Below are 13,282 nucleotides of genomic sequence, written 5' to 3' on the forward strand. Positions count from 1 at the left end.
TAACACTAACTACAGCAAACAGCAAAAGTTACATTTTACATATATTTTCTCTTATCACTAAATGTCTACAACATTGTATTATTGAGTGAAGCAAATTAGCACCACCCTGTTCCTTACTAGAGCAAGGAATTAAACATAATTTCTCCAAGTAGGAAGTCAACCCACAACTGTTGTTTATAGTTGTACCATTGCATGATGCCCATTGCACCACAATGGCTTCATCATTTTCTTGTTATAAGGTAGATAACAGGTAAATGAAATTCATTTTCTTAATGTGAATAATTGTTTAATAGAACTAATTACTAATAAATGAAGGCTTATAATTTTAATCTAATGGTTTTAGATCTTTGAGATAAGAGCTATAATTTTCTAACATATCTACAACATCACTTTTGTTATTAGCCTTCTCATCATATTCTGGTCCAACAGCCCATAAAGTTTCCAAATCATATACCTTACGGGTTTTGTCTGAAAATATGTGGAGTGCAATGTTACCTGGAAACAATTAACATAAAAAAAAAAAATTGAGGTTGCTCAGGGGCTCAGGGGTGTATATAGTATGCAACTTTAAATATGATGGTTGGAGTTTAGTTTCCTACTTAGGAGAATAAAATATTTTCATTTCCTTATCTGGTCACGTAGCAAGGTGACGAAGACATTGATTTCCACTACTCAATACAATGTATAAAATTTTTTTTGGAAAATGGAGAACAAAAGTATCTTAGCACTAGGTTCCATATAACTAAAACAATAATTGAACATAGCATAAATTATAGTATTACCTAAGTCTAAAGCCATCCATTCATCAGATTTTTTTCCTTCTATTCTAGGAATATGATCATTTTTATGACATTTTCTTTTATATACTTTTCTTACAAACTCTGCTAGAGCCAAAAGGTGTCTGTTACTTCTGGCACTAACTACGCAAATATATTCTACATAGTTTATGTCCTTGGATACAGTAGCTACAAATATATTTTTTGAGTTCTCTCTTTGTAGTAAGTCTACAAGGTCTTCGATTTCAAAAACACCATTTTTACCTCCTGTGAATATAAAATATTTTTATAAAAAATGTGAGATAATAATTTTAAACTATATTTTTTATATTATTGTTGATATATTATTAAAATGTGCACTTTATTTGAAATTATATATAAACAATATTGCAGTGTCAGAAAGTAATATAACTCAATAGAAGACTGCTACCGTTCTTTGCAATTAAAACATCTTACGTTCTAGGTTTATTCCATCAAACTCGTCACTCAATATAGGATATTTTTCATGTATATTATAAACTTCATCAGCGGTATGTTCTATTATAGAAGCATTTGTTTCCGATATAACTTGATATTTGCTTGTGATTGCTGGTGAAGCTTGATTTATTGCCTTAGGTGGTCCTCTAGGGCTGCGTAAACACTGTCCACAGTGTAATTGTTTGTCAACAGATTTTGATATTTTAGGAAAATACTTTGACCATTTATTATTTCGTCCACAAGTTAACGTTTCCAATATAATACTTTTAAACATTTTAGTTATTTATGAGGCACAGTTTTATTTTAAAATTTCATGTAAATAAATTTTAGAAATAACTCTAACCTCAACATACTTTTTATTTTCATGTGTCAAAATAAATTGACACTTGACAAGTTGACAGTAACCAATCTATGGTTGGATTCTTAATAATTTTTCAAACTCAGTCTACCCCAAGCAAAGATCAATCGTTCTAGAACAAAAATACAATTTACAAAAATAAATTAAATTTCTGCGTAAATGTACCTTATCTATTATTAAGGCGTACGACTATACAAATATTTATCGAATATATGAATATCACAGATAGAGATTTGTATAATATGAAATGTTTATAGTTAAGTCAATCGCAAACTGATTTTATTTCAATAAGTATAATTATATTACTATACGGAAAAGGTGTAGACAAATGTTTTGAAAGGTTTTTTATTCATTATTTACCATGTTGATGTGTAAATTTGATATCAGCAGGCCAGCACTAAATACCCAGCAGAGACTGACTGCTTTAGAATTACGAGAGTATATGACATATTTTAATACTTACAATGTAATAATGGACAGTAAAGTGTTTAAGTAGTAAAAATGACAATATAACAAATTTAAAACCGAATGAAGTCAGTATGGACCATTAAGCACCTTAAAATATAGCAGGACAAGAGTTATCAGTTGATTCAACAATTTTATCTTATCAAGCATTATCTATAGGTGTGGGTATAGTGCATTAAACATTACACATTTGTCTTATGGATACTTTTTTGTTGTATTTATAAAATAGAAAAATTGTGTACATAAGTTAGCAGTTCGGTGATTTTTTTATTTTAAAATAATGTCATCGTGTATGACTATGTAGATTGGGGTTCAATATGGTAGTATGTGAACTGGACAGTGAGATATCTGGAGAAATTTTAGGATGGAAGCTTCCCGCCTGGCAATCGTTACTTGTTCACCGAGTGTTACCATCATGTGGCGGGTTGATTATTTACTTAATCGTGATTTGTTTCGATATTTCAATAATTTTTCAAAATTTTCATAATGGTGAAAAAGTGTAAGTGTAATTATTAATATACATATTTTTTAGTAATATATGTCTGTATGCAAATTTTGTAATAATATTAATATTATAATTAAGACTAAAGACCGTCGTACCGCAGTGGCACAAGCGTGTGTCTCTAAACGCCACGGTTGTGGTTTCTATTGCCACTCGGTGGAATAAATTTATTTTATATTGTCTTTTTCTCGCTTTGGTAACAAGGCGAAATGCAGGGTTTAATTTCCCCACTTAATGCAACGCCTACAGATTTCGGCGGAGGATGGAAACAGAGTGTCTTAACAGTCGGATACAGCGTATTGTTAAAAAAATATATTTAAGTATATTGATTTGTGCTGACGGTGATCGATCATGAGACTATAATTTTTTTTGTTTTTAAATATGTTAAGTAACCACTTTTTTATATTATTTTATATACTTATAGGCTGGGAACTTTCTGCTGTATCATATTGGTGCTCCCGGCACTTTTGGCACTACTTTTTACTTTAGCGTCACCCCCACCTGGTTTGCAAACAGAAGAATCTGCGTTTACTGTAACGTTCAAAAATAATGATATTAAATGGATCTTAGAAGAAATCTTACGAACAATATTTTTTCCGATATCTGCTATAGGAAGGTAAGGTTCAAGTAAACGTATATATTTATTAATTATATAGGTACTTATACATTTATTTAAGTTCACTATATATCTGTATGTATAAAGACAGACATACACATTAATATATCGTGTGGTATTTAAATATTTTAATATATATAAAAAAATCAGTAATAGCTAAAGATTTTCTCACGTTACACTTAGAATTGAAACGCATATGTAGATATTTGTTGGTTGCGATGCTCGCCAACCATTTAATTTACGTTACAGATACTCCTATTTAATATTCTGGTGGATAGAAGCAGTGTACGCGTCCCGAGACCACGATGAGGCTAGAACACGAGAAGCTATCTCGCGGGCCCGAGCGCCTTCTTCCATGGAACTCTATTTATTCCTACAGGCCTTTTTGCATTGTGCGCCGCTAGCTATTATCAATATCCTAGACATGATGGCACGCTACGCGAACCCTGCATTTGATAAGAGTACGTGCTACGCATGTTTATATGTATATCTATAACTGTTAGGTACTATACTAGGACGATATATGTATATTTTCATTTCTTCGATCTGATGTAGAGTTGACTACCGGAACTCCACGCGCAATGCCTCCAGAATTCGGAAGAAAGTGGGGAACGGAGTCTCCCTAGGTTCCCTCTGTATACACTGCTGTGAGTGGGATACAGCGTGAAGCTGATAAAAAAAATCCGTATCCGACTTTGAACCATAGTAGCTGACGGTGGTATGGTGATCAAATTTATTTTAATAACAATAACTATGTTTCTTTAATTACAGTTAACATACAGTCAGTTAGTTTAATAGGAGCTTCGTTACGAATGGCTAGTACTGCTACGATGTACAGACGATTTGCTCGAGAAAAAATATGTGGGCGTAAATATCCATGGGGTATTACAAATCCAGATTTGCAAGATGAAAATGTTTCGAACGAAAACTTAGCAAAAACAAACAAGAGTGACGAGAGTGAACCAATCTACGAACCAGTGCTGAAACGTCAATCATCATCACTCCCACGAAAATCTATAGAATACAGAGAACAAATAAACAGCGACTTAATTCAATTCTCACCACGAAACTCTGAAAAATACTTTTACGATGACGATTCTATATCGGACGTCAGTTCAAATTACTCACCGATGGTCCGCAATGAATTGGACAGTGATGAAGAGTACGTAAAACCCATATCGATAATAGACAGAGTAGCACCAAGAAGACGTGATACCGAGTATACTATAGAACAAGTATACATTCCCCAACCGCCCGCAATGCCGGCGCCTCGACCGGGCTCGTTCGCTGTGTGGGCTGAGAAATTAGTCGAAAACGCAGAGTCTATACCCACCTGGCTCTCTGCACCTCCGAGACGAAAACATTGGGAAGTAATTCAGGACGAACCAGACATTCCTCGACGGGTACCGCGGTCTTACATACGAGGCCTGGAACCTCAAGACGCAACAGCTGCGTTCGTACATTTTTTAGGATGGTACGCATTCTTTGTAGCGCGCCTGCTGTCCATTGCGGCCTTTATAGATTTCTTTCCATTTGTTGCAATTATTATTTTAATGTCCCATTATCAAGTTATGTTACTATTTTTAATAGTACCGCAAGCCAGCACTGTGAAAAGAGGATTCTATGTGTTCCTTGCGTTCATATACTTATTCTGCCTTATGGAATTTAAGATCCGTTTCCGCCATGTTCGCGTGTGGCACGTGTTCTGGACCTTGGTGTGCACTGTAGAGATCGTTTTATTTATTTCCCTATGGGCATTTGTTGATAACAGTTTACACAGTTGGTGGAGAAACTATGTGCTTATTGTAACTATAGGAAGTATGTTAATAAGTTATATGCTATTTATTGTCTATTTTTTATTATTACAGCCGAAAGAGACAATAGTTTATATTAATAAACCTAATAAGAGTGCTGACGCATAGTTATTGAATAATTAAATATACTATATTAAACAATGTCTAGCTTTAATTTTTAGTAAATAATTGTAGTATAGTGTAATTTCTAGTGCCAACCGAGTAGATACATATGCATGTGGGTCACACTTATCGATTGTATAAAGATTTTCTTCGACAGAAATATTTATTGTTTTTACCCAACAGAAAAGTCGTAAAAGCGTTGCGTAAGGTTTACGTCTGCGCCTAGAACATTAGACCCGTACGTGTTGTGCCCTATTCTTCTACGCTGACATACCGAAAGGTGCATGGCGTAATACACTTATAGCAATAAACATGGCGCTTTGTGTAAGTCACTTCAAAGAAGTCTGCGTTCACGGCTGTGATTGAAGTCTTCCTTTTGGTCGTTAATGCAGCTGTACAATTTTTACTCGTTTTCCTTCATCTTGATTTTGATTGATTCTTAAGAAAAAATCAGCATTTGATGAAAATTTACAGGGCAAGTTAGTATTGTTAGCATTTCTTTTATGTATAGGTATCTGTCTCACCTAAAAAAAACTTTGCGTCCATAATTTAATAATGTGAAGTTTCATTTTCATTATAATACCAAAGAAATAAGCACAACACTATAAGCACAAATAAACTTATTATTTAAGATAATAATTCTAAGTAAAAACAAATGACCCTTCCTCTACATCACTAAGGCACTAAGACAGTGTAACCATAAGATGGACACAGATCTCTATTCATCATGATCTTGCGAATCATGTTTTTTATCAAACGAATTAATTTAGTCGGATGCGTTCCGACTAGGTCATCAGTTATTTTTAGATTTTTATGAAAAACCCTTTACAATTGTATATAATTAATTTACCTACATAAAGCATGTGAGTAAATATTAGTGATTCCATTATTTTAAGATTATTTTTTTAAGAACAATTATACTTATTTATTGCAATGTATATTTTTAAATGGTACAGATACCCCTGTAGCATTGTAAAACATTATATGTACCTATTGACAATAATAATTTTACTTTTACCTGAATCCCGATGTTTCATTATACATTTTAATAACAATAAATTGGTTATATTAAATAGATTTAAAAAATAAAAAGATAATTCTTATATTAAAAAAAAAATTACTCCTGAAATGATTTGAATCTGTGTCCTAAATCAAAAATAATAAAATAGGAAGACCAAATCAATCTCAGTTACACCGTAATGACTTTTATGTTGATTACAAAGAAACATTATTTATTACTTTATACATAAGTAATATCACAATAAACCTATAGAAAATATTGATTTAATTTCATGGAAATCTGTATAAGGGTCATAATCAGAAAAGTGGACATTTTCGAATTCGTAACGTAACTGATAAGTAACAACACTGATAATGTTTGTTACGAAACTGATGTCATAAGGCATTATACACAACAAAATAAGGATATTATATGAATAAAACTATTGTTTTTTTATTTAATGAGACACAGATTAAAATTTTAAAGATTCAATCGTTGAATTAACAGATTATAAATGTAAGAAGAAAACATAACAAAGTGACAATATTAACAATATAATAATGCTAGTTCGTAACGTAATAAACTTATATTTCTAGTTAGAGATCACAAAGTTAATGATAAAATTAAATCCACTTTAAAATATATCAAAATTTGAGTCGTTATCACTGGAATTAAGTTTCATTCTTTGTAAGTGTTTATTCCGCATATCTTCATATTTAATAGGATTGGTCTTTTTGAGATGCTGTCTATATCTTTTATGTATTTCAGCATTTGACATAGGAGCCATGACGCTTACTGAAAATACAAAAATATTTATCAAAAAATAATAATCACAAAATCACAACTAATTTCAGGAAGAATAAAAAAATATTTTTAACTAAATAGGTTCAGCTGTTTCTGAGATTAGCGTGCACAAACACAGACAAACAAGCAAACAAGCAAAAAACTTAAAAATAATTATTTTTGGTTACTTTACTTTATGAAAAGTCACTAATAGTTTTTTTCATATGCCAGCAATTTTTTTTTCTTATATACATATCTTCCATATACAAGCACCGGTTCGATACAATTTTATTATAAACATATATAAGAAAACATTGGTACCGTAATTGTGAACTAGGCTTCATATTTTCTCAATTTCGTTACGTAACGAAATATAACGAAATTGAGAATGAAATCTGAGAAATTCTAACCCTTTTAAATATTTGCTCATAAGCCACGTGTTGCATCTACAAGCACTGAAGTTCTTTTTTGAGATTTTGTAAAAAGAAGCAAATAATATAAACAAGAAAACGAAATTATAGAATACTTTCCAAAATAAAAGCCGTTTATAACCCTGAGATGTAATTTCACGCATTCACTCTAAAACATTTGAACCCCTCTACTGCTGCGAGTACACTACTGGTTGTAGCTACGATAGCATTGACTTTTAGAAATATGGTGCCACAATAAAAAACAATATTAAACACCACCCAAAATAATTGCATTCATAATTTAATTGTACGTTACTAGCCCTGAGTAACAAAAAGACAATATTTTGGGACAAATTTACTTAACTAATATATATTATTTATTAAATAATGTATCAATAAAAGTAGTTCTATTTAATATTATGCATAAAGTAAAGTAATATAAACATATCTGAAATCAAATAAAGCCATAAACATTCGTAACAAATCAATTCTTAAAAAGTAAAGTGGTGAATGGGACACGAAAAATTGTATGGAAGCATTTTGAAAGGTTTTTTGCAACTAACAAGAAATACTATTATTTGACATAATACATTTAAAATATTACAAAAATCTTTAAGTTAATAAATAAATTTATCGTAAATGGCAAAATATTTAAATTATCTTTAAAATTGTATTTTTAAAACGCATTCAAAGTAGCGGGACAAGAAAAGACACAAAAAGGACACTTTTTCTGATTATGACCCATAATTAAGTTTTTATGTACGTATCATGTACCCGGTGCGAGCATGTGAGCTTCGGAGCGCGGGCGAGTTCTTTGATGATTATTTTTTGCTAATTCACCATGCCCTGCCGATGGAAGTCCGGAGATGAGTGGCCGTCGGTAATTGCGGCTGCAACGATGCTATTACGCCGCTACTCCAGATGAATTAAAGTGTAAGCTACATGCTACATTAGGATTTATATATGAAAACTAGCGGCCCGTCCGCGGCTTCGCCTGCGTGAACTACGTTATTATTAATTTCTGTCTCCTACCTATGAGTACCTACGTCCTATAAGTAACGTCCATGCAAAATTTCAGACTCCGAGCATTTGTAGTAAGGAAGTTTCATAGAAACTTTCAACCCCAAAAATAACCCCTTAGAAGTCGAATATTGCAAACTTTCGTCTTAGCGAGCACCTACGTCCTATAAGTAACTCCTATGCAAAACTTCACATTTATTCTATGACCTTTCGATTTTATATATATAGATTAACATAATATCCACTCTCGTACAGTGAAATTCATAATATGATCTAAAATGGTTTTTAATATCCATAATATTATGGTAGCCTTAAAGACTTCTTTTAATGAAATATGAGACATCTTGATAGAAGCTATATCTTTAGTTGATAATAACTATACAATTAGGTTGACTATTGCGCATGTATTCTGTCATCTAAAGTTTGTTTATCTACTTTAATAATTGCTTAAGAATAGTATAATAATAAATCAGCATCTAGATGCAAGCATCGTCTCGACACCAGAGCGAAGAAATGAAAATATAAATATAAATAAATGTTTAATTTCCTCCAGCGAGGATCGAATCCACAACCAATCTCGGTAACAGTCACAATTTATACTCCGGTGCCACGACTGGCCTTCTTCCTGTCTATCTGTAGACGTTATAGCGCCTTCACTTCTTTAGGTCGCAATCGGCCTCAAGTTGTATTGAGTTGAAAAAAAATAACCATTTAACAGCACCTCTCGCATCAGGGGGAGGACCCGACTTCTGCGCGAAGCACCGTTGTAAAATATATCTATATGAGGCCGATTCTGACCTCAAAGTAACCCAGGGAATATGTTAATTTAAAAATATATAGTAGAATCATCATTTTCAAATGGCAAAGCATACATCATTTTCTCTCGAGATATTGAAACAGCTACAAATCGATATTGCCTCAAGTGTTGGGTACAGTGCAGAAAGCATGGAAGGATATAAATAAGGACTAGCTGTCCACGCACGACGGAGGCCGACCGAGGCCCTCGACCGACCGACGCTTGCAACCCGACACTTCTTGTACTCAATCTTCTATACCAATTTGCAGATCGAGCATTAGGGGTGCAGTTAATCTAAATTAATTATGTATTAATAAGTAATTTATTATTAATCGCTATAAAAAAATATGCACAATTTAACTTTAATACTCTATTTAGAAAGTTAACGTATTTTAAACTTATGCTCACGTTATTAGGATTTCTGTTTCTATGATTACTTTATTAGAATATCGATATTTATATTAGGCTGGAAGTAATGAAAGTGTATAATTACGAATGATCAACATATTTAACGCGTATAAACGAGTTCGTTCGTCTCACGTGTCGACAGCCCTAGCGTCCCGTTCGCGAGTAAAGAGGCGGAACTCTACAACGGGCTGCGTTGTGCAAGCTCGGCGATAAATCGAATTTCGCCGTGGACAGCGTCGTTGTCTGCCGCGATGGACGCGTGCGATACTTTACAGATATATCCGATAGCACCACCATCTCACACTAAGCTTTGCCAGCTTTTAAGATATTATTTCTTATATTTTCTTATATTTTATACAGACAGTAAAGGCCAGTAGTGGTACAGGTACAGGGGCACAAAGTGCGACTGTAAAAGCAACTGGTCGTGGGTTCGATACCCTCAAAGAAATAAAATATTTATTTAAATGTATATTTCCATTTCTTTACTCTGGTGTGGAGGAAAAGCGTGGCGTTGAGTTCTTCCACTCAACATGCAACGGCTCAAGAATTCGGCAGAAAGTGGGGAAAATAGTGTCTTACACTAGATTCCCTCTACCTACTCTTCCTACCCTGCTGTGTGCGGGATACAGCGTGAAGCTGATTTAATTTAATTTGTTAATATTTCATACAGACAGTATCCTGTTCTGTTAGTAAATGTTGCTTGGACCTTACAATGTAAGTGCTCAGCTTAAGATCACAATCGAATAATTTGATAGACCGCCCTATGATTTACCATAACAATTGTTCGCGTTGCCTCTAGCAATAACAACTTGTTAAATCTTTGCGATAAATCCTAGCAAATACAAATCGAAGTTGTAATACAAATAGATTATCAATAAGGTTTATTGGACCTGACATGACTTAAATTACTTGTTGGTAACTTATGCTTATGTTTAGAGGTTTATTATAATAATGTAAGAAAATATTATACACTAAATAGAGTGTAGAGATAGAAATTGAAATAAGAGAGTGCAATTGAATCTCGTAAGCTAAAGACGTAAAGGTGAAGAAGACTAAAGACGTAAACAATGCTATGCCTAGGGTGCTATTGAAACACGACATAATTTTAGCACTTATGTGACCTCTTTATGTACGCTACATCGCAAACTATAAATAATGCGTGAGTTGAATAGTGCATAGATAAAAAAAAACTATACAACCCAACTGAATCAAGAAACAATTTAAAAGGAATCTAAACATTTCTTTATTTTTAGGAAGCAATAAAGATAGTAGAGATGTGTTTACACGCACAAAGTTCAAGAATGTTAATCAATAAACATCAACTAGCCACGTACGGGACAACTCCGGCTGATAAGAGGTATCTCCTAGCCTACCCTGTCCCCGATGCGACTGTGCAACCATTTCTCTGCATCGCAACGATAACTTAATGACTTTCCACATTGACTCATACGCGTCTCCATCTTATGTCTATCTATATATACAAACAAATAAACAAACAATTTAAGTTCTATGAACTTTAGAAGATACTAAATTTATGTCAGGAGTTATCTGGAGTGAATTTTGTAATGGCACACGTTTTCCGTTCCGTTCCTTTTACGATATTTGATAATTATTGCCTTTAATAATATAATTATTATGATGAATAAATTTCTTTTAGCCAGTAATTAATATTTAAGTTAACATAATATTTTCAATTCCTTTCTCTACATAAAGCTTATAGTACTTCAGGCTGCATATAGTAGGGTAGACAGAGAGAACATCGTCTTAAGACACTCCAATCCCCATTTCCCGCCGAATTTTCGAGGTATTGAGTTCCACCCCTTAACACGCAATGCCTCCAGACTTTAGCGTAAAATGGAGAAGATAGTGAACACTAGGTTCCCTCTGTCTATTCTACTGTGTGCGGGATACAGCGTTATAAATATTTACCTTATTAATGGTCAGTTTTCTTGCCATCATTAGTTTAAAAAAATATTGTTTTTGAACAGTGCGAATTAAGTTCAATTAGATTAAGTAAATTAAATTAAATTTAAAAAGAACAAATAACATAAAATTATGTAAATAAAATTAAAATTACTTACACTGGAAAAGAAGATTATGTATTCTATGCTAACATATAGTAGAGAGATGCAACTGACCTTTACACTGTAGAAGACGATGCGCGGTGTATGCATAAGACAATTGGCAAAGCCGAAGCTTATTGCACAGATATTACCTAACCACAATGACATATTGATTGATTGATATGAATCAATCATTCACAAATCATGATTGCCCAAGCGAAATAATCTTTCGTATTGTCGTAATCTATTCCCTCCTTGCCCAATATCTTTTTTGGTTGGATGAAGGAAGGTCGTAAACATCAGCTATTGACAGTTCCTAGTCCTTGATATAAAATATTACTTGTCGATTAAACTGTGACAAGTCTTACTTACTCTGTCTATTCTAATATAATGATACGTAAGTCACGTAACGCTTTAGAGTGAACTATTAGACGTGAGCTTATTTTTTTGTGAACATTTATGTATTTATGTAGCAATTATGTAACAATTTTCATTTTCTAGTTAAGTCGTTTGTTTGTTCGTATATTTACATCGCATTGGACCACAAATATCTTATTGTATTCCTTTTTTTGACACAATGACGCAAGTGATGACGTGGACGGATTCGTCAAATAATTCTTAACTGTGATTATAAATCAATCGTCCATTAGACCACACACGAAGATATCATTGACGTCCGCGGAATTAATACTACGTTGTAAATTATGTTCTAAATCAACGTCTAGTCGTTCTTTGTTTTCTCTACATAAAAGCGCAAAGCATACTTTACATTTTTTAGTAATGTTCTAAAGAACTTATTGTAGACGTTTCATAAATAACTCTCTATTAATTAAACACGTCTTTCGGCAGATTTTATATATTAAATATATTAAAAAATGCTGAAATTAATTAAATATCCTATACTACATCCTGATTGTGCATCCGTGCAAAGTTGCAAAGTGGGTTTTTAGTAATTGATAGGATAATAAAATTACAGAATATTTTATAGAATATTTTATATAAATAAAGATTTTATTTCATTTATTAAAACCACTACAAAAAATAATAATTTAAATTTCGAAATTTCAGTAAACTTACTTACTAAAGTAATCAGTACTATAAGAAGTCATTAAAAAGTACAGCTTTGATAATAATTTGTTTCTTTTAGGCAAAGCTTTGATTCGAATGTTTATTTTTTTAAATATTATTATTATTTTTAAAATCTGTTTTAATGTTTAATTAATAGTTAGCTTTGCTTACTTTAAGGCCGATTCATTATGAATCTCAATCTCGTGGAAAACTTTTACGGGAGAAGAATTAGAAATTCAATTAGATTGTTCTGTTAATCAGTAGATGTACCTAATGAAGCATGGCCGAGCGACTCGTGTTACGATGTCAAGCACGTTCAAAGCATACTTAATTTTCTAAATTATCTCACGGGTATGAAAATATTATTTCTAGACGAACAAATGATAAATAAATTGACTTCTGAGAATCTATACTGTGTAGATTTTTTATTAAATTTTTTTTTTAATAATTTCCTTCTATGTATAGATAACGTTATATTTAGTTAATAATGTTTATTTAAATATTTAGAGATATTATAATAACTTACTTATTTATGTAAAATAGCACAAAAAGTTAATATAAAAAGCAAAGTTTACATAATGTATGAGTACCTATACAATACAATTTGAAATTGCACGCAGCCCT

General features: G+C 32.4%; 2 protein-coding genes across 2 annotated transcripts; one reads left to right on the forward strand and one right to left on the reverse strand.

Annotated features, from left to right (window-relative positions):
* Positions 1-264: 264 nt before the first annotated feature.
* On the reverse strand, positions 265-2,178 carry RsfS312 (ribosomal silencing factor RsfS-like protein, 312). The gene is made up of 4 exons (XM_085188513.1): positions 2,075-2,178; positions 1,233-1,723; positions 783-1,043; positions 265-495 (listed from the first exon to the last, which is right to left on the reverse strand). Exons 2-4 carry the CDS (start codon positions 1,525-1,527, stop codon positions 326-328), a joined length of 726 nt encoding a protein of 241 aa, XP_085044639.1. The 5' UTR covers positions 1,528-1,723; positions 2,075-2,178; the 3' UTR covers positions 265-325.
* Positions 2,179-2,245: 67 nt separating this feature from the next.
* LOC146541565 (uncharacterized) lies at positions 2,246-6,133 on the forward strand. The gene is made up of 4 exons (XM_085188484.1): positions 2,246-2,575; positions 3,003-3,194; positions 3,444-3,655; positions 3,966-6,133. The coding sequence occupies exons 1-4, from the start codon at positions 2,394-2,396 to the stop codon at positions 5,114-5,116; spliced, it is 1,737 nt and encodes a 578-aa protein (XP_085044610.1). The 5' UTR covers positions 2,246-2,393; the 3' UTR covers positions 5,117-6,133.
* The last annotated feature ends 7,149 nt before the right edge of the window (positions 6,134-13,282 follow it).

This window comes from Heliconius melpomene, chromosome 1, assembly GCF_056956725.1.
Source record: "Heliconius melpomene rosina isolate 202511_hmr_F chromosome 1, ASM5695672v1, whole genome shotgun sequence".
In the NCBI taxonomy this organism is placed as follows: Eukaryota; Metazoa; Arthropoda; class Insecta; order Lepidoptera; family Nymphalidae; genus Heliconius; species Heliconius melpomene.